Source organism: Schistocerca nitens, chromosome 1 (assembly GCF_023898315.1).
Source record: "Schistocerca nitens isolate TAMUIC-IGC-003100 chromosome 1, iqSchNite1.1, whole genome shotgun sequence".
Classification (NCBI taxonomy): domain Eukaryota; kingdom Metazoa; phylum Arthropoda; class Insecta; order Orthoptera; family Acrididae; genus Schistocerca; species Schistocerca nitens.
In genome coordinates this window covers 9,519,311-9,542,409 of record NC_064614.1, presented here as the reverse complement: position 1 = coordinate 9,542,409, position 23,099 = coordinate 9,519,311, and the positions used below count along the sequence as shown (strand labels likewise).

Genomic DNA, 23,099 nt, shown 5'->3' with positions numbered 1-23,099 from the left:
CCTGGTTCCTAAATCTCTGTCTTACCATTATATAATCTATCTGATACCTTTTAGTATCTCCAGGATTCTTCCATGTATACAACCTTCTTTCATAATTCTTGAACCAAGTGTTAGCTATGATTAAGTTATGCTCTGTGCAAAATTCTTCAAGGCGGCTTCCTCTTTTATTTCTTCCCCCCAATCCATATTAACCTACTATGTTTCCTTCTCTCCCTTTTCCTACTGATGAATTCCAGTCACCTATGACTATTAAATTTTCGTCTCCCTTCACTACCTGAATAATTTCTTTTATCTCGTCATACATTTCATCAATTTCATCATCATTCTGCAGAGCTAGTTGGCATATAAACTTGTACTACTGTAGTAGGCATGGGCTTTGTGTCTATCTTGGCCACAATAATGCGTTCACTATGCTGTTTGTAGTAGCTAACCCGCACTCCTATTTTTTTATTCATTATTAAACCTACTCCTGCATTACCCCTATTTGATTTTGTATTTATAACCCTGTAATCACCTGACCAAAAGTCTTGTTCCTCCTGCCACCGAACTTCACTAATTCCCACTATATCTAACTTTCACCTATCCATTTCCCTTTTTAAATTTTCTAAACTACCTGCCCGATTAAGGGATCTGACATTCCACGCTCCGATCCATAGAATGCCAGTTTTCTTTCTCCTGATAACGACGTCCTCTTGAGTAGTCCCCGCCCGGAGATCTGAATGGGGGACTACTTTACCTCCGGAATATTTTACCCAAGAGGACGCCATCATCATTTAATCATACAGTAAAGCTGCATGTCCTCGGGAAAAATTACGGCTGTAGTTTCCCCTTGCTTTCAGCCGTTCGCAGTACCAGCACAGCAAGGCCGTTTTGGTTAATGTTACAAGGCCAGATCAGTCAATCATCCAGACTGTTGCCCCTGCAACTACTGAAAAGGCTGCTGCCCCTCTTCAGGAACCACATGTTTGTCTGGCCTCTCAACAGATACCCCTCCGTTGTGGTTGCACCTACGGTATGGCCATCTGTATCGCTGAGGCACGCAAGCCTCCCCACCAACGGCAAGGTCCATGGTTCATGGGGGAAGCCGTATTAGTTATTATTCAATTTTGTTCAAATCTGGTACACATCCTTTTGTTATTAATGGAATGATGCTGACAAAATTTCAGATTTTTATTTTTTGTAGTTCCGGAGATAATGAAAATTACCTGAAAGTCCTAAACCCTATGCTTATGTTTTAAAACCCGGTTAGGAACAATAACAAATTGACTTTCATTATCATTTGAAGCCATTAAAAAGTTATTAGTGCATAAAGTCAATTAATTAGAAATTCCTTTTCAAAACTTTAGTTACTTTAGGTTACGTAATACAAAAATCGCTCGAAATTATTATTTGCTTATAATTTTGCTGTGGGAGTGCATGAGAATGATTGAGAGAGTGTATGCGGGACATATGTTAAAACTTAATATGTCATTTTATGTAAAACCTTGTACAAACGAACTGTGGGAAAGTTATGGTGCAATATGAACATACAACAAACAAAATCAGAGAAGTCAAAATGCATCATTAATCAATAACTATCCCGACCGAGACTCGAACTCGGGACCTTTGCCTTTTGCGGGCAAGTGCTCTACCATCTGAGCTACCGAAGCACGACTCACGCCCGGTACTCACAGCTTTACTTCTGCCAGTACCTCGTCTCCTACCTTCCAAACTTTACAGAAGCTCTCCTGCGAACCTTGCAGAACTAGCACTCCTGAAAGAAAGGATATTGCGGAGACATGGCTTAGCCACAGCCTGGGGGATGTTTCCAGAATGAGATTTTCACTCTGCAGTGGAGTGTGCACTGATATGAAACTTCCTGGCAGATTAAAACTGTGTGCCCGACCGAGACTCGAACTCGGGACCTTTGCCTTTCGCGGGCAAGTGCTCTACCATCTAAGGTACCGAAGCATGACTCACGTCTGGTACTCACAGCTTTACTTCTACCAGTACCTCATCTCCTACCTTCCAAACTTCACAGAAGCTCTCCTGCGAACCTAGCAGAACTAGCAGTCCTGAAAGAAAGGATATTGCGGAGACATGGCTTAGCCACAGCCTGGGGGATGTTTCCAGAATGAGATTTTCACTCTGCAGCGGAGTGTGCGCTGATATGAAACTTCCTGGCAGATTAAAACTGTGTGCCCGACCGAGACTCGAACTCGGGACCTTTCTTTCAGGAATGCTAGTTCTGCAAGGTTCGCAGGAGAGCTTCTGTAAAGTTTGGAAGGTAGGAGACGAGGTACTGGCAGAAGTAAAGCTGTGAGTACCGGACGTGAGTCGTGCTTCGGTAGTTCAGATGGTAGAGCACTTGCCCGCGAAAGGCAAAGGTCCCGAGTTCGAGTCTCGGTCGGGCACACGGTTTTAATCTGCCAGAAAGTTTCATATCAGTGCACACTCCGCTGCAGAATGAAAATCTCTTTCTGAATAACTATCCCAAAAAACTGTTCTTCTTAAAAAAAAAAAAAAAAAAGAAAAAGAAAAAAAGAAAATAGAACAAATGACAATTGGGACAGGACCACTGGCTCGCCCAGTGACTGCAAGGGAAACAACACTGAGAACCCAGCAACTGCCCCAAGTGTGAATTATGATGTTGCAATCAATTTGAACATGCCGAGTTTGGCACAGACATGGACAGGTGATGCCAGAATGCCACTGCATTAACTCATGGTGACTTCCCGGAAGACAAGTCTGCCTCGGGTACCCTGCAGGACACCAGGGGCTCTCTACTATGTACACCTAATTGAGCCACCTGTCAGTTATAAGAAAGGAATTGACTTCGAGGTTCCATCAGCACAAGTGAGTCTGCAATCTTAGTAATGTTAGCTAAGAAGGTCACCTGATCTGTCAGTGCATGATAACTTTATGTGGGGAGCCCTCAAGTCTAAGGTGTATTGCAACAACTCCCATAGTCTTCAAGAACTGCAGCAGAACATTTTGGATGAGGTTGCAGCAGTCCAGGTTTGATCCGCCTTCATCAACTTGCTGACCAGGGCCCAAAGGTGCTAAGAGATGAATGGTGGTCACTTTCAGCATCTGCTATGTTCAAGTTAGTATTGTATTTTCTTTCCTCTGCTGTGTTTCTTTGTACCCTAGAACTCTGTTCTCTTGGTCACTTTTAATTTTTCCTCATTGTACAAAGGTTTGAGAAAAACTGATGAAGTTAAATTGAAAGAAATAACAGCTTTACAACTATATATTACATCCAGTGAGTACAACAGTAACTTCATGAAACAACAAAAAAACAAAAAACCTGAAGGAGAGTTGGACAAAGATACTACTAGAGATACATATATGTCTGAAAGGGAGTAAGTCTATTCAAATGTTTAAGTAAGGAAATTTATAAAATACTGAAAGTCTAATCCGTTTGTGTTGTTTACATTACTTGTTTCAGAAAATGTAAATAAAATGAATTTCTTTTGTAATGCTGTTGCAGAATCAAACAAGACTTGGTTACCCGCATCAATAGGGTGAATTTAATATTGTATTTAACATAGAATCTGACCAGTTAGCATTAACCAGTCTCCTCTTTAACATAAGATTAAATCATACTTTTAGGTAGCGTACAGGTTTAAAAACAGGTTTTCCTCTATTTTCTCAGAAATATTCAAATTTGTGTTATGATGTTCTTACCCACAACCCTTTTTTCACTGATGCCTCAGGATATATCCTGTTAACTGATCCCTTCCTTTAGTCAATTTGCACCATAATACTGTTTTCTTCCCAGTTCAGTTATTTTCTCTTCTTGTTTTACAGTCCAGACAAACTTTGACAAAATAGTTTTTAACATTTAAATTTATATTAGATCTGAAAATATTTCTCTTTTTCAGAAACATTTTTCTTGTTGTGCTCTAAAAATTTCTGATCCTGTTAATAAACTTTTGAACTTTGATCTATAATGCTCTAAAGTACCATGCAGTGATATGAAGGTACTTGAATTTAAAAATTTTGTTCAATTCACCCACCGATCGTTCCACTCACTCATACATTCCGGTGCCCTTTTTACAGCCAGTGCCGGGTAGAGACAGGTTTGGTATGTCGCCAATAACACGCAGAACTGACCAATTCTTTATTATTATGATGGGGCTGTCAGGCATTTTACAGCTATTGCCAACTGGTTGAGAGAAGGAACAGGCCAGGACTTGGCAAAGGGGGAGACTGGAGGGGCAGCAAGAGAAGGGATATGAATATGGTAGCATGTTGCACACCATGATAAAGGTAAAAGAGGTGAGGTAGTTGAGTGGGAGAGGAAGGGGGGGGGGGGAGGTGAAGTGTGCATAGTAGGGAGAGAGGGGAAAGAGAGGCAACATATTATTGACTTCAGTGACTACTTCACAAACTGTGCCACCTGGATCCTGCTAACCCAACACTAGCTTTTCTGAAGTCTTTGGTTTCAGTTCTTGATGTCAGTGTTCCATCAGTTCATACCAGCCCCATATAGTTGGAATCATTAACAATAATAATAATGCCAGGCTTGGTGGTCTAACAATAAAGCTCATGCCTGGAAACGAAAAGACCAGAGAACCGAATCACGTGCAGACTGCGGAATATCTCAGTCTGTTTTTAACTTAGTCTTCACTTCTCAATGATTTGAAAATTTGCCAGGAACAACATGTACTTCTGATTCCACATTTCCAAATTAGAGTTTACATACACATGTATATACATGTTTCCAGTCATCAACAGTCCAATGTCAGTGTTGATAGGCCCAAGCAAGGTGTAAGGATATGTGTCATACAGTCATCAAGGGTACACAGTGGGCCTTCAGCTCTGAAAGCCCATACCAATGATGTTTCATTGATTGGTTCACACGCTGAACTTATTGACGGCCCAGCATTGAATTCAGCAGCAATTTGCGAAAGGGTTGCACTTTTGTCACTTTGAACAATTCTTTTCATTCGTCATTGGTCCCGTTGTTGCAGGATCTTTTTCGAGCAGCAGGGATGTCAAGATTTGATGTTTTACTGGATTCCTGATATTCACAGTGCACTCATGAAATGGTCATATGGGAAAATCCCCACTTCATCACTACCTTGGAGATACTGTGTCCCAGCACTTGTGCACCGACTATAACACCATGTTCAAATTCACTTAAATCTTGATAACCTGCCATTGTAGCAGCAGTAACTGATCTAACAACTGCACCAGACACTTGTTGTTTTATATAGGCATTGTCGACTGCAGCCTGTTTACACGTATCTCTGTATTTGAATATGAATGCCTATACCAGTTTCTGTGGTGCTTCAGGGTATTAGTTCATGTTACTCATCATTGGTGTGATACTTCCTTGTGAAGCAAATAAGGAAGTGGCCAGCAGCACTGATTTCTTTTTGTGTACTTGATTTCCCTTGTTCATCATACCTTATAGTGATCACAAACATTTGTTTGCACTGGCATCTGCTTTTGCATGGTATCAGTGTTTCGTTAAAAATCATGTTTGCAGTAGTTGAACATCAGTTCAGAAGGCCTGTAGCAAAAACATTTTATGAAGCTTTACCTTATCCTGTCAGCATATTTAGTGTGTGGAGAGCTGCTGGTGCAAAAGATGTCTACCTGGTGACCAGTTGGAGTTACTATCATTCTTGTCATACATAGTCAGGGAAATATTTTCTCATAACTGAAATTCATAGTCACACTTCAAAAGCGACATGCCATACTAATTTCTTTTTCTTTTGTAGATATATGTAGCAGGAGGCTTCAATGGCACAGAAGTGCTTGACAGCGTAGAAATTTATGATCCGGAAACTGATTCATGGACATTCATCCAGGAATTGGGTGTCTCCCGCTCTGGATTGAAGCTCATTGCAAACAAAGGATGTCTGTATGCTCTTGGTGGCTTCAGTGGCTGGCATAGGCTTGAGTCAGGTACTCAAGTGAGAAATGTGAAGTAGCTTATGGATTATTAAGACTACTTTTTTGTAAAACTGCGAAAAGATAGCATGGCTGGCTAATATTTTCCTTCAGGGTGCTTCTGACAGAAATATGTAAAAGTATTAAATCTTACTCTTGAAGCCCTACAACATCAGTGACAGAGAAACATGTGAAACCACATTTTACCAAGTAGTGTGTTCACTGCAATACTGTTGTGTTTCCAAAAATCACTGATTTTTAATTTTTATGTAAATGTAAAAGTTTTGTTGAAAAAGTTCCATCATAACTGAATAACTACTTGTGACAACTCAAATCTGTGAACCAGGAGTGGCCAAACATCTCCTTTCACAGGCAACATACTACTTACTGACTGTGTCACCTAAGTGCTCCTCACACAGGGTTTGTCCTGAAAGTAATGCATCACTTACAGGTTCAACAACATAAAATTCTCGGAAGTATGATCCTTCTGCATCAATACATTTCTGACAGCAAGATTTCCATGCATCGTAAGATTTCTGAATGTTCTTCAGGGAATCCATTGGAATAGTTTCCACATTGTCCACTGACTTGAGATGCTTTCCTTTGAGGCCCGTTTTCAACTAAGGAAACAAAACAAAGTCCACCAGTGCCAGGTCGGAACTGTATGGTGGCTGTGGCATTGTTGTCACACAGATACAGGTCAAGTAGGCCGTGACAACAAAGGCAGTGTGAGCTGGCACCTTATTATGGTGCAGTTTCCACAATGCACAAATCCTCTGCATGGCCAAGTCTTCCAATACAATCTCATGAACACTCATTTCCATCAAGTCTGGTAATTCTGATGTCAAGCACGCACTCATTCAATGGTCTGAATTCAGTACCTGGCACACACAAGTCATATGGTCACCCGTTCGCAATTTTGATGGGTGTCCTGCACGGACCTCATCAGTGACCTTCTACCAACATTCTCTAAACATCTTGTGCCATCTGTTCAACTGAAATTTTGAAAGACAATCATCCCTGAAAGCTTCCTCAAACAATCAAAAAGTTTCCAGTGGCATCTTTTTGAGCTTCACACAAAACTTCATAGCTTAGTGTTGCTCTAAAGTTTTCTCCATCATAAATTCAACAAGACCACAACATAAGGGTTCACGGAAGAACCTGTCCTAACCCTCCAAGAGCACAGAGACAATTGAGCTATCCACCATTCGAAAACTAAGGATCCCCCCATCTTCTCTCCAACCTGTTTGACTGATCTGTGATGTGTAATCATGTCACAAAGAAAAGTGGCACATTAGCTTCCAGACTCATCCTGAAGACTAACTCAAACCTCTGACTTGTCACAGCCTTCTCATCTTTCCTTTAAAACTATAAGGTATGTAGAATGAATTTTTCACTCTGCAGCACAGTGCGGGCTGATACGGAAATTCCTAGCAGATTAAAATTGTGTGCCAGACTAAGACTTGAACTGAGGATCTTTGCCTTTTGCAGGCAAGTGCTCTACCAACTGAACTACCCAGTCACAACTCTGGACACATTCCCCAGGCTGTGACTAAGCTAAGTCTCCACAGTATTCTTTCTTCCAGGAGTGCTAGTCCCCCAAGTTGTGTAGGAGAACTTCTGTGAAGTTTCAAAGGTAGGAGATAAGGTAATGGCAGAAGTAAAGCTATGAGGTTTGGATAGTGAGTTGTGCTTAGGTTGCTCGGTCAGTAGAGCACTTTCCTATGAAAGGCAAAGGTCTTGGGTTCGAGTCCCGGCCCCACTCACAGTTTTAATCTGACAGGGAGTTTCAAGAGAGTAGAGGAGTAACATGGGATGTAGTGGAGAGGGAAAAGCTATACCAGGACAGAAACCAATGGAGGCATGCTGTTCACAAAGTTCCTACCCAGCTCACTGGAAGGAAATCCTGGTGATGATGATGATGATGATGATGGTGAAGATGATGATGAGGAAGTTTCAAACAGTTTGTAAATTTGCTTCATCTATTTAAAAATAGTATTTCTTGAAAGAGGAGAGAATGGATTGTATCATGATCCTAGATTTCTGAAAGTTTTTTGACAATGTGTCACATCATCAACTAGCAACTGTGATAGAATCATACAAAGTATCTTCACATTAATGATATGAATATAATAGAGGGAAACATTCCACGTGGGAAAAATATATCTAAAAACAAAGATGATGTGACTTACCAAACGAAAGCGCTGGCAGGTCGATAGACACACAAACATACACACAAAATTCTAGCTTTCGCAACCAACGGTTGCTTCGTCAGGAAAGAGGGAAGGAGAGGGAAAGACGAAAGGATGTGGGTTTTAAGGGTTTTTAGGTAAGTCTTTCCGCTCCCGGGATTGGAATTCTCCCTTAAAACCCACATCCTTTCGTCTTTCCCTCTCCTTCCCTCTTTCCTGATGAAGAAAACCGTTGGTTGCGAAAGCTAGAATTTTGTGTGTATGTTTGTGTTTGTTTGTGTGTCTATCGACCTGCCAGCGCTTTCGTTTGGTAAGTCACATCATCTTTGTTTTTAGATATATAAAGTATCTTCACAGATATATGAATGCCCACTAAACCTTTGGCTAGTAACAATCTGCATGCAGACTGTCCAACAAAAATCACACATGCCCCACAGAAGTGTAATTGAATGTTCAGTGGTCTCAGTGTACATAAACGAGTTATCAGATAGGGTCAGCAGCAGTATCAGATTGTTTGCTGATGTTGCTTTTGTGTACAGCATAATATCTTCCTTGGACAACTGCAAGAAAATGCAAGATGATGTGGACAAAATTTCCACTTAGCATAATGAATAGCAGCACACTTTAAAACTAAATAGCAAATGGAAAGAAAAGTGATGAGTATTTTGAGTATGTCACACCGTTCAAATATCTCAGGAATAATACCAACAAGTAACATGAAACAGGACAAACATATGAACTCTGTATTGATTCCTTTTTAGGATTCTAAAAAATGTGGTGTATCTGTAAAGGAAATATCATGTAAGATACTAATATAATTCTTCTAGAGTCACCTCACAAACCTGAACAAAAGTTTCTCAGTTTTCAACCCATGTCATTTTTAATAAAATCCTTGAGCTTTCAACAGCTGTCTCCACCATCATTATCTGGAGTAAAACTACTGACTGCCAGGTCCACTTATACAGGGTGAGTTACCTAACGTTACTGCTGGATATATTTCGTAAACCACATCAAATACTGACGAACCGATTCCACAGACCAAACGTGAGGAGAGGGGCTAGTGTAATTGTTTAATACAAACCATACAAAAATGCACGAAAGTATGTTTTTTAACACAAACCTACGTTTTTTAAAATGGAACCACATTAGTTTTGTTAGCACATCTGAACATATAAACAAATACGTAATCAGTGCCGTTTGTTGCATTGTAAAATGTTAATTACATCCAGAGATATTGTAACCTAAAGTTGACGCTTGAAACCTCCGACGTTCAGTTGCGTGTTGTAACAAACACGGGCCACGGTCGGCGAGCAGCATCTGCAGGGACATGTTTACGATGATGACCGTGTTTACGAGTGTGGCTGTAGTGCACTGGTGTGGTTTGGTCTAGCCGTCGCAGTGTCTGCATGTAGCGCTTGCTGCTATTGTTATTCTGCATTCGCCTCCGCACGCAGACCAACTGTAGTACATCGTGTTACCAGATGTCTGTGATAGTGTAGTGTTGTAGGAACTGTGACCATGGTGTATACGAACTCTGAAAAGGCGGAGATGATACTCATCTATGGCGAGTGTCGACGAAATGCAGCTGAAGCCTGCAGGGTGTATGCAGAACAGTACCCGGACAGAGAGCATCCAACGTGCCGCACATTGCAAAACATCTACCGCCAACTGTATGCAACAGGTATGGTCGTAGCATGCAAACGGGTCCGTAACAGGCCCGTCACAGGAGAAGCGGGTGCAGCTGGTGTGTTAGCTGCTGTTGCCATGAACCCACACATGAGTACACGGGACACTGCGAGAGCCGGTGGACTGAGTCAAAGAAGTGTCATGCGCATACTGCATTGTCACCGCTTTCACCTGTTTCATGTATTGCTACATCAGCAATTACATGGTGATGACTTTAACCATTGAGTGCAATTCTGTCAATGGGCATTAACAGAGAATGCGTTGCAGTTCTACCTGTTTACCGACGAAGCAGGTTTCACAAACCACGGGGCAGTGAATCTACAGAACATGCATTACTGGTCCGTGGACAATCCTCGCTGGCTCAGACAGGTAGAGCGACAGCGACCGTGGACTGTAAACGTATGGTGCGGAATCAATGGCGGCCACCTCATTGGTCCTCACTTCATTGCAGGGGCCCAAACAGCTGCAACATACATCGTGTTTCTACAGAATGATCTGTCAACGTTGCTCGAAAATGTCCCACTGGAAACGCTTTGACGTATGTGGTATCAGCATGATGGTGCAGCTGCACATTCCGCAATTAACACTTGGCTGACCCTTGACAGGATGTTCGACGGGCGTTTCATAGGACGTGGAGGACGCATAAATTGGCCAGCCCATTCTCCTGATCTTACACCTCTGGACTTCTTTCTGTGGAGTACGTTAAAGGAGAATGTGTACCGTGATGTGCCTACAACCCCAGAGGATGTGAAACAACGTATTGTGGCAGCCTGCGGCGACATTACACCAGATGTACTGCAGCGTGTACGACATTCATTACGCCAGAGATTGCAATTGTGTGCAGCAAATTATGGCCACCACATTGAACATCTATTGGCCTGACATGTTGGGACACACTCTATTCCACTCCGTAATTGAAAACGGAAACCACGTGTGTACGTGTACCTCACCCCTCATGGTAATGTACATGTGCGTCAGTGGAAAAGACCAATAAAAAGGTGTTAGCATGTGGACGTAATGTGCTGTTCCAGTCTCTTCTGTACCTAAGGTCCATCACCGTTCCCTTTGGATCCCTACGTAATTCGGTGCTCTCCGATACACACGATCGAACAGCGGAGGAGTGGTACTCCAGCGTCAACTTTACGTTACAATATCTCCGGATGTAATTACCATTTTACAATGCAACAAATGGCACTGATTACGTATTTGTTTATATGTTCAGATGTGCTAACAAAACTAACGGGGTTCCATTTAAAAAAAACCTAGGTTTGTGTTAAAAAACATACTCCCGTGCATTTTTTTATGGTTTGTATTAACCAATTACACTAGCCCCTCTCCTCACGTTCGGTCTGTGGAATCGATTCATCAGTATTTGATGTGGTTTACGAAATATATCCAGCGGTAATGTTAGGTGACTCACCCTGTATATGCAAGGCAAGTAGCATCAGGAACCTTCCAGTGGATGGCCAAAATAATTCATGTGAGGCAAGGAGACCTATTCAGCTCTTGGGAACACCGATCCACCTCAGGACAAAGTGTCATCAAATGGCACAAGGGGCTGGCTCCACATTTAAAGTTGCCACACCCACCTCCATATAAGCATCATAGCTTGGTACTATGCCATTTTATGCAGTTTTGTCAGAATATTTGGACTGACGGATGTAACTTCCAGTTATCACAAGTTTTCACATTAAGTCTTTTGCAGTGTTTAGACAACTGATAGTATTCTGTGTAAAGTTATACATATTCACAGTTTTAAAAACAATAGGTGATTAGAATAACAGAATGAGCAGTGACATTTTTTTAAAAAAAGTATCTGCTTTTCTCTAACATGGGAATGGTCCAATCTGATATGTCAAAACCCACCACTAAATTTTTTATGTAGGAAGAATACAGCGAAAGAAATGCAGTGTCAAAATTTTAACTGCTAAAACACACTGCAAGTCTTTTTTAAAAATTGTTGAATTTACTTATTTTTGTCGCACAAAAGCTACTTATTACAGTGATTTGTACAGCCCTTTCTGCCTAGCTCATGATCAGCTGTGACAAGAGAGCACGCTTAATGCTATTATCTGGAGTGATATAAGCAAATTTGAAGCACCTAAACAATACAAGAAATGTAATCTATGATTAATGTTTTAAAGAAGAGGCATTTTCTATTGACAGCTAAATTGCTACTTACGTAATTCTTACAAAGATGACAAGCAGAGGAAACATGAGTTTAATTTACTGAAATGAATTATTTCTTCTGCATTGATCATTTTATAACAATTTCTGTAGCATTTTTACTATGATAATTTTTGAACATTGTATATTTTAGTAACAATAAAACACTTCCTTCTTTATTTCCCATAGTCATCACAGTAAAACAAAGGGTCATTTGAATATTGCAAACAAACATTTTCCTTACACCAGGCACACCTGAGGAAAGAAAAATTAATGCTTTCAGGCTCATCACAGTAATTACTAGTTTTATTTAGACAGAATTGAGGTGGAGTAAGAAATGGTCCTGGCCATTGCTCTGCTTATTGTGCTGCATACTGTGCACACTTACAGCAATTTGTAAAATGTGCCAGTGCGAACTGATAATGCACAGATGACTGAAATCTAAGAATTTTGTTCTCCTGATACACCTCAAATGCCATGGAGCTATCAGAAATTCTACTGTCCAACAATTTCCTTACAAATACCTTCCACAGTCGGAAAATTTCTCTATTAAGAGTCATATTGGTCATTCCAGGTCAAACCTGCATTTTATCAACAGTCTATTTGCCACACTCCTTAAAGACAGAAGTATTGCTATGTCCAGGTCAAGAGTCCAACAAAAGCAATGAATTAATTTCTGCGACTAGTTGAAACTATTTGAATTGAAATGTTAAAAATTATTCTTTCTAACAATGTTATGAAAAGGAAAGTTGCTACTCACCATATGGCAGAGATGCTGAGTCGCAGATAGGCACAGCAAAACAAAGTCTCTTACAATTAAAGCTATCATTCATTAAGTCCTTCACCAACAATAGATGACAGACAGACAGACACAGACACAAACAAACACACAAACACACACACACACACAAATGCAAACACAACTCACACACACGACTGCAGTCAGTTGCTTGAGACTGCAGTCGTGTGTGTGAGCTGCGTTTGCGTGTGTGTTGGGGGGGGGGGGGGGCTGTCTATTGTTGAGAAAGGCCTTAATGGCCGAAAGCTTTAATTGTGAGAATAATTTTTTAGTGCCTATCTGCGACTCAGCATCTCCTCTATATGTTGAGTAGCAACATTCCTTTTCATAATACTGTTACATTCCATCCTGGATTTGCCATTGTTTAAAAAACTATTCTTTCCTATTTTTGCAGATTTTGATTGGCTGATTATAAGATTTTAGCTACTAAACAGTCCATTTTTTTAATGTTTGGTTCTAGGTCCGGGAAGACAGATATAAAGCTGCGGAAACACTAATTCGCTCATACTTACCATTGACATTATTGTGTATGAATGTGTCATAGCATTAATCGACTGCACAACAGTCTCTGTCCTCTCTTGCCTCAAAATGATAAAGTGCACTCTGCTCACAGGTTTTTCATGAAACCTGACTGATCGGCATTAGATGCAGCAGATGTGGGTTAACAGCAAGCCTCATCTTCATGTCAGCTATGCTTTGATGGTGTCTGCTCTATACTTTTACTTGAAGTAAACTTGTTTTGCGACTTCCTATACTGAATGATTTCTTGAATCTACTTAACGAGATTGACGAAGACTTGAAATCTTCTTTATTCATCTCAGTTGCAATCCAGAGGGCCCAGTCATATAGATCTCCATCAGTAATGGTGCATTTCCTCTCATGAGCAGCTTTGCATGGTTCATATCTCAAGAAAACTCGTCCAAACAGCTATTGTGCTTGTTATTTATTCGGGTTTATGTTGGTCATTAATGGGGGTAATGGGACTTCGTGGCCATCCTGTAGAGTAAATCTTTTGGATAGCTTTTCTTTCATAGCTTTGTAAGTTTCATTTTGGCACTTTTATTACTTTTGCAAGTCTTTCTTCCATTTACAGAACATGGTCTGATTTTACAAAGCAAAATTGCTTTTGCACACTGCTGAGCATTATGCATTAAACACAGTGAATATTAATTCAGTTTTATCCCCACTGTTAACACTTGTTGTTGTTGTTGTTGTTGTGGTCTTCAGTCCTGGGACTGGTTTGATGCAGCTCTCCATGCTACTTTATCCTGTGCAAGCTTCTTCATCGCCCAGTACCTACTGCAGCCTACATCCTTCTGAATCTGCTTAGTGTATTCATCTCTTGGTCTCCTCTACGATTTTTACCTTCCATGCTGCCTCCAATACTAAATTTGTGATCCCTTGATGCCTCAGAACATGTCCTACCAACCAATCCCTTCTTCTAGTCAAGTTGTGCCACAAACTCCTCTTCTCCCCAATCCTATTCTGTACCTCCTCATTAGTTATGTGATCTACCCATCTAATCTTCGGCATTCTTCTGTAGCACCACATTTCAAAAGCTTCTATTCTCTTCTTGTCCAAACTATTTATCATCCATGTTTCACTTCCATACATGGCTACACTCCATACAAATACTTTCAGAAACGACTTCCTGACACTTAAATCTATACTCGATGTTAACAAATTTCTCTTCTTCAGAAACGCTTTCCTTTCCATTGCCAGTCTACATTTTATATCCTCTCTACTTCGACCATCATCAGTTATTTTGCTCCCCAAATAGCAAAACTTCTTTACTACTTTAAGTGTCTCATTTCCTAATCTGATTCCCTTGAATCACCTGACTATATTCCATTATCCTCATTTTGCTTTTTTATTTATTTATTTATTTATTTAGCATCCAATAGATCACACATGTGATATAGGATTTGTCATTTGATTACACGTAACACATAACAACACATACACATAATAAATTGACAAACATATACAAACAGCAAACAAATTACATACACATAGTACATAAGTAGTGTACAAGAACTTATTACCCAAAAAACAAAAGTAAGTGCTCATGATAAACAATTTGAGATCATGAACTATGCCTTATACACAAAACATATTACGGATATACACAAAACGTATTACAGATATTTAACAGCTTTTTCCTAAGTATCATAATTACGAAGTTGAAAACATCATTAAATTAGTTTGAATTTTTAAAAAATAAGTACAGGTTTCAATCCACAGTCTGAGACAGGTATTCATTTACACTGTAGTAGCATTTTTCCATCAAGTATTTTTTTACTTCATGCTTGAAATTATTTTTGCCTTTCAATTCTTTAATTTGAGATGGAAGTGCATTTAAAAGCTTTATTCCTAAGTGGTTAACATGTTTCTGACTTCTAGTTTTTCTACATAGGGAGAGTGGAAGTCTTTACAATGCCTTGTATTGTGATCATGGTAGCTTGAGTTGGTTTGGAGATCGCAGTTATTTTTACTTACCATTTCCAGGCATTTAAAAATATATATTGATGGTATTGTAAGTATCTTTAGTTGTCTGAATAAGGGTCTACAGTGAGTTTGTGGTGGGCTGTGTGTCATGATACGAATAGCTCTTTTTTGCATAATAAAAATGTCATTTAGGCTTGACCTGGTTTTTCCCCAAAAACTTATGCCATAGCTTGCAGCTGTTGATGTTCATCTTATATCCTCCTTTCAAGGCACTGTCCATTCTGTTCAACTGCTCTTCCAAGTCCTTTGCTGTCTCCGACAGAATTACAATGTCATCGGCGAACTTTAACGTTTTATTTCTTCTCCAGGGATTTTAATACTTACTTGTTAACACTTATGCTACCAAAAAGGCTACTGGGAATTATTATGGATATTGAATGAGTTGCAAATTTGAGTGAACAGTAACTGCAGGCAATTGTTTTAGAGAAACTATCAATGAAAACTGAAATTCACTTTACAAATTATGATCATACCAATTCATGTCATCTGTTTACTGATTGGTCATCAACCAAGGATATGTGCCTCCATCTTGTGCATGGACAGTGGCTGCTACAGTTCTGGTAGGGGTGTGCAATTCTCCAGCCACCTGATGAGTTTCCCAATTTTCAACATTTTTTTTAAAATACTTTCATGCATGCTAACAGCTAAAATTTTGACAGGGTCTTTCTTTTGCTGTATTCTTCCAGTATAAAAAATTTCAATATGTAAGACTAGATCATCCCCTTGTGAGAAACATAGTGACAAGGCAATCTAGAAGTAATTTCCATTTCTACTGATGTGAGCAGATTAGAACAAACTGTAACTGGTTGTTTGGATACTTTTCAGAAAATAGCTGCAATTGCTCCCTTTACCAGTTAATGTATAATGTGACCGTGAAGCCTTTGCTTCATAATGGGTTCTAGAGAACATGAAGTGTGAATGAATGGACTTTCTACTTCTAACAGGCTGTCTCTTGCGAGTTTCCCCAGTACCACAAGTATATGAATATTTAAAAACATTACAGAGTCATCAAGACTGTCTCCAGGCATAGGAACTGTCTCCTATGTAATCATCCCATTACATATTCCTACCAGCTGTTACTTCTCTATACATACTGAGAAAGTTCTGGCAAAATGTAAATAATTCATGAGTAAGGGAGACCAATCATCAAATAGCAGAAGCACAGAGTCATCAACAGACATTCTGAAAAAAAGAAAGAAAACTTGCTAGCTTTCAGTATAAATCCTTTGACAAGTTAGAGTACAAACACATACCTCACCCACACAGCATCCTGGTCTATCCCCATGCCATTCACAGTCTCGTCTCCTTGCCTTGGGAATCATATCCCTGTGAAAGATTCAGATGCTAGACCTGCCTGATTCTTCCACCCAACACTTCCTACTCCAGTTGTGTTACAGGCCTAGCCATTCCCATCAGAGGCAGCACCACCTGTGAAAACAGCTATGTCATATACCAAGTCCGTGCAATCATTGCACAGCTTTTTATGTCAACCAGCTGTCCACCATAATGAATGACCACTGCCTAACTGCGGCCATGAACACAGTTGACAACTCATTGGCATGACATTCTGCTCAGCACAACACACTTGAATTCAATGGCTGCTTCAAAACTCGTGCCATTTGGATCCTTCCCTCCAGCACAGCTTTTCTGAACAACATAGATGGGAGTTATCTTTGTGACACACCCTTCATTCCCATAATCCTTCTGTCCTCGGTCTCTGCTAGTAAGTTTTCTTTCTCTGTTGTGTGTGCCTATCAGTAATTCAACACTTCTGCTATTTGGTGAGTGATCTCCTTTACTTCTAAACTATTTACATTCTATCCAGACTTTCCTTACTATATGGAATTTCTTTTCAAAAGAAGCAAAATGAGGCTCCTTTAATTTTGAGCCATTTCCTCTCTTCTTAACTCTATTAGTGAAGGCCTTAAAATATAGCAAACCTGAAATATCAGGCTGCTGATCAAGCCTATTTCACTAAACTTTTATTAATATTATTATATTTTCGTCTTTATTGTTATGGCTAACAAATTTTTAATCCCATTTGAAACTCGTATTTATAAAATAAGCATGATGATTTTGTTGGGCTCATGGGTGAGCAAGATTGGCTGACTGTGTTGTTGCATGTGTATGAGTGTGTACGTGAAGTGGAATAGCAGAGGCAGCTCTTGAGCGGATGATGTATCTGTACCTCTTACATTGCAAATTAAATAAAAGCTAATACATTTCAATCAAAATTTCAGATTTTAGATTCCACTTATTTCTTTTACAGCTGAAATGCTGGATCCAGAAAAAACACTTGGCTGGATTGAAATATGTCCAATGCATTATGCAAGAAGTAATTTTGGTGCTGTTGTCCTTGATAACCGTATTTATGCAATTGGGGGCTATGATGGTAATATACCAAAATACAGTTTAGTTTTTAGTTTTTTTAGTTACTTCCATGTTCTATGGATAATTTCCATAATAAATTGTAATGATGTGGAATGAGTCATTTTACATTCACATCACAACTTAATTTGTTGATATGGCTACATGCTGAACGTTTATAAGTTCTTTTTTCTTTGTTTTTATATATACAGATGTGAATTAGTAATTCCTAACCAACACACTTTACACATTACAGTAATATAAATTATCTATGGAACAGAAGGAATTATGAAGAAGAAACTTTCTTAGTTTGTTTTCAAATTTTACTTTGCTGTCTGCCAGACATTTTATATCACTGGTTAAGTCATCAAAAACTTTAGTTGCAGCATTGTACACCCCATTTTGAGCTAAAGATAACCTTAATGTTCTGTTTTTCTTCTGATATTGTAATTATGTACCTCATTTTTCCTTTTGAACTACAGTGGATTATTTACAACAAAATTCATGAGGATATAAATATACTGTGAAGCATAGTGAAAATCCTAAACTCCTTCAACAAATGTCTACAAGATGACTGTGGGTGAGCACCACACATTAATCTTGCAGTACATTTTTTGAGCAATGAAGACTTTCTTTCTTAAACATGAGTTGCACCACAACATTCTTCCTCATCATATTATCGAATGAAAATTTGCAGTATATGTCAACTTACTGATTTGTTCTCCCCAAGCTTTGCAATGACCTTAAGTGCAAATGCGGCTAAACTCAGTTGTTCTAGGGAGTTCCAAAATGTATTTTTTCTAGTTTAAATTCACATCAGTTTGGACACTTAAAAATTTTGAAGTTTCCACTCTATTATCTCCTAACTCTTACCACTGTAATAGGTGTAGTACCTCTAGATATACAGAACATAATGTGTCATGTCTTTTTCAAATTGAGAGTAATGCCACTGGCAGAAAACCAGTAATGAGACTTTTGAGAACGTTTTTTACCATTCTTCTGTTGCTGTATGTATGCTTGGATTGATTACAATACTAGTGTCCTCTGCAAAAAAACTAATTCTGCAAAAAGAACTAATTCTGCTTGTTGCATTATAGACAGGGAAGGTCATTTACATATATAAGAAATGATAGTGGACCTAAGATTGAGCCTTAGAGAACCCCATATGTGATTTCTTCCCAGTCAGAAGATCCTCCCCTGATTACATTGGTTGAACTGCTAACTACAACTTCCTGCATTCTTGTGGTTAGATATGATATTATCCATTGGTTGATATACCATCAGTTCCTTAAAACCTCAGTTTATTTAGGAGAATAAAGTGATTTGCTCAGTCAAATTCCTTAGACAATTCACAGAAAATACCAAACAGTGTTATTTTGTTGTTTAATGCTTGTGAAATTTGATGAGTGAACATGTAAATGGCATTCTCAGTAGAGAAACTCTTCTGAAATCCAAAGTGTAATTTACTAAGGATATTATTGTTGCTCATGTGGGATGTTATTCTAGAATACTATTCTGCATTACTTCTCAAAAAAATTGGAAAATACTGTCATTAGTGAAACAACTCAGTATTTATCGACATCTCTCCTATCAACTTTCTTATAGATGGGTTAAATGCCATACAGGGTGCGTCAGCGTTCATAGTAAAAACACACCATCAGGCAGTAACTGTAATTTATTTATTACCTCTTATGTCAATTAATAGTTAAAGGCATGCCATTTACTAATGTGTCATGTCTTGACACATTACTGCATTGCATGGATTACTTTTTGAATATGACTCCTGTCAAATGATGACCCCCTCTGAACAACACATTCATCTAGGTGGCGTCGGAACCCTGGGACATTACTGACGGCAGTTCTGATGCGATCCTTCAACTCAGTAATGGTGGCACAACATGTTCAGAACACTTCTTCCTTCAGGTAGCCCCAAAGGAAAAAGTCTGCACATGAAATGTCAGGTGAGCGAGGCGACCAGGAAATGTCACCAAAATGGGAAATTACTCTACCGGGAAATGTCTGTCGCAAGAAATCCATGAAAATTCTGGCTGTATGCGAGGTCGCTCCCTCGTGTTGAAACCATAATTGTTCCACATCCACATCAACCACACCTAATTTGGGAAGAATGAAGTCTTGCAGCATCTTAAGGTAGTGTTCACTGGTGACAGTTACAGTCACGCCACTGTCATCCTCAAAGAAGTAAGGGCCAATAATCCCAAAGGAAGCAACTCCACACCACACTGTGACATGAGAACTGTGCAAGGACTTGATGTGCAGTTCATGCAGGTTTACATCACTCCAATAACGCATATTCTGTTTATTCACTGAACCACATAACTCAAAATGAGCTTCATCTGACATCCAAATGGTGTGCAATATTAGTGGATTTTGGCGAAGGAGATCACGAGTGGTTAAGCAGAATGTTTCGCGTGAAACCCAAGCGTGAGGCCTAATTTCCTGAACAATCTGCAGCTTATATGGATGAAAATGGAGATCTTTGTGAAATATTCTCCTGAATGAGCAATTGGACATATGCACAGTTTGCACATGACAACAAGCAGATCTTTTTCAGCTACGCAATAGTGCAGCACGAACATTTTCCACGCCTTCTGGTGTCTGCACAGTTCTTTCACTTCTTCCCAGTTTGCCTTTGCAAACAGAACCTGTTGTTCGAAATGCACGTACCCACATCACAATGGTCCGTCTATCTGAAACTTCCCCATGACGTCCCAAGTAGAAATGTTGCCGAAATAGATGCTGGTTAGCAATAACAGAGTCATTATTCTTGAAATAACTTTCAACAGCAAAGGCACTCGAAATGGCAGCTCATTAGTACACGAATGCGGCACAAGCTGCCATGCATTGCTGCAGTACATCATTGTACTACACAAGTCAAATTACACTATGAACGCTGCCATACCTGTAATCAGCCGAAAGACAATAAAATTTTATTATTATTATTATTATTTCAATTTCTCTGGAAAAATTCTTTGCATTAGTGATGCATCACATGTTTCAGAAAAGATAGGGCTTATTATATGGAAAGAAATCTTTAGTACCCTGTTGGAAACAGAGAAATTAGTACAATTATAAAAATTCTAAAAAACAGAATCTTATGTGGGGATGATGGAATTTCAAACAGAATTGTAAAAAGCTGTTTGAACTTAGTAAATAATGCCCTCAGTAATAAATGCAGTGAATCACTGGCAAAGGGAATTTTTCCAGACAGGATAAAATATGCAGTGTTAAACCACTTCATAAGAAAGGTGACAGATTTAAACAATTTTCGGCCAGTTTCTTTACTGTCGTCTTTTTCCAGAGTGTTCAAAACAGTAATGTACTCAAGAATAGCTACTCACTTAAGTGGAAACAGTTTACTTAGGATACCACAGTTTGGATTCCAGAAGAGTTGTTCTACTGAGAATGCTATTCATACATTCACTCACCAAACAGTACAAGCCTTAAATAATAATGTATAAACAGGAAATATTTTTGTGATCTTTCCAAGGTGTAGATCGTGTTACATTCTTGAAAAAGCTCAAGTGTTATGGAATTGATGACTTTATGCGTGCAGCTGGTTTGAATCATATTGAAAAACAGCATGCAAAAGTTGATGCTGAATAATTCAGATAATGTCAGAAAGCAGAAAATTTTTGTGATTGGAAGGGGGGTGGGGATTAGAAAAGGTTTTCCACAGTAGGAGGGGGGGATTAGAAAAGGTTTTCCACGAGGTCCAGTTTTGGGGCCACTATTCACTCCTATTCCATTTGTACATGAATGAGCTTTCACTTAACATTCAACGAGCAAAACTGATATTTTTTGTGGATGATACTAATGTTAAAATAAATCCCATTAGGGAGAAAGCAACAGAAGAGTTGGTAAATAGAATTTTCCAAAGAATTATTAAGTGGTTTTCTGAAAATGGATTCTCCATAAATTTTGGAAAAACACTCTACATTTAGTTCTGTACAACAAATAGAATCATACAGACCACTGATTAGCACATGAGTAAGAATCAGTAAATAGGGTAGAATGGTCCAAATTTTGGGAGTACATATTGATGAAAACTTCAGCTTGAAGAAGCATATTCTGAGCTTCTCATACAACTCACAGTTCAGCTGTTATTGCACTTCATATAATTGCTTCTTGGATACAAACATATCAACTTCCTACCCATATTTTACACATTCCACTCAATAATGTCTTAAAGAATAATATTCTGGGGTAACTCATCACTTAGAAAGAAAGTACTGATTGCACAAAAGTTGTTGTTGTTGTGGTCTTCAGTCATGAGACTGGTTTGAAGCAGCTCTCCATGTTACTCCAACCTGTGCAAGCTTCTTCATCTCCCAGTACCTACTGCAGCCTACATCCTTCTGAATCTGCTTAGTGTATTCATCTCTTGGTCTCCCTCTATGATTTTTACCCTCCACGTTGCCCTCCAGTACTAAATTGGTGATCCCTTGATGCCTCAGAACATGTCCTACCAACCAATCCCTTCTTCTAGTCAAGTTGTGCCACAGACTTCTCTTCTTCCCAATCCTATTCAATACCTCATCATTAGTTATGTGATCTACCCATCTTATCTTCAGCATTCTTCTGTAGCACCACATTTTGAAAGCTTCTATTCTCTTCTTGTTCAAACTATTTATTGTCCATGTTCCACTTCCATACATGGCTACACTCCATACAAATACTTTCAGAAAACACTTCCTGACACTTAAATCTACACTCGATGTTAACAAATTTCTCTTCTTCAGAAACGCTTTCCTTTCCATTGCTGGTATACATTTTATATCCTCTCTACTTTGACCATCGTCAGTTATTTTGATTCCCAAATAGCAAAACTCCTTTACTACTTTAAGTGTCTCATTTCCTACTCTAATTCCCTCAGCATCACCCGACTTAATTCGACTACATTCCATTATCCTCATTTTGCTTTTGTTGATGTTCATCTTATATCCTCCTTTCAAGACACTGTCCATTCCGTTCAACTGCTCTTCCAAGTCCTTTGCTGTCTCTGACAGAATTACAATGTCATCGGTGAACCTCAAAGTTTTTATTTCTTCTCTATTTTAATACCTACTCCAAATTTTTCTTTTGTTTCCTTTACTGCTTGCTCAATATACAGATTGAATAACATTGGGGAGAGGCTACAACCCTGTCTCACTCCCTTCCCAACCACTGCTTCCCTTTCATGTCCCTCGACCCTTATAACTGCCATCTGGTTTCTGTACAAATTGTTAATACCCTTTTGCTCCCTGTATTTCACCCCTGCCACCATCAGAATTTGAAAGAGAATATTCCATTCAACATTGTCAAAAGCTTTCTCTAAGTCTACAAATGCTAGAAACATAGGTTTGCCTTTCCTTAATCTAGCTTGTAAGATAAGTCATAGGGTCAGTATTGCCTCACGTGTTCCGATATTTCTGCGGAATCCAAACTGATCTTCCCCGAGGTCGGCTTCTACTAGTTTTTCCATTCCTCTATAAAGA

The 23,099-nt window shown here is 39.2% G+C and overlaps 1 protein-coding gene across 1 annotated transcript in view; it reads left to right on the top strand.

Annotated features, from left to right (window-relative positions):
- The window catches only part of LOC126240298 (kelch-like protein 10), a 111,817-nt gene that overhangs the window by 85,108 nt on the left and 3,610 nt on the right, over window positions 1-23,099 (top strand). The window contains exons 5-6 of the mRNA XM_049947914.1: window positions 5,715-5,901; window positions 17,507-17,629. Of these exons, the coding sequence (XP_049803871.1) occupies window positions 5,715-5,901; window positions 17,507-17,629 (310 nt within the window). The remainder of the gene's footprint in view (window positions 1-5,714; window positions 5,902-17,506; window positions 17,630-23,099) is intronic.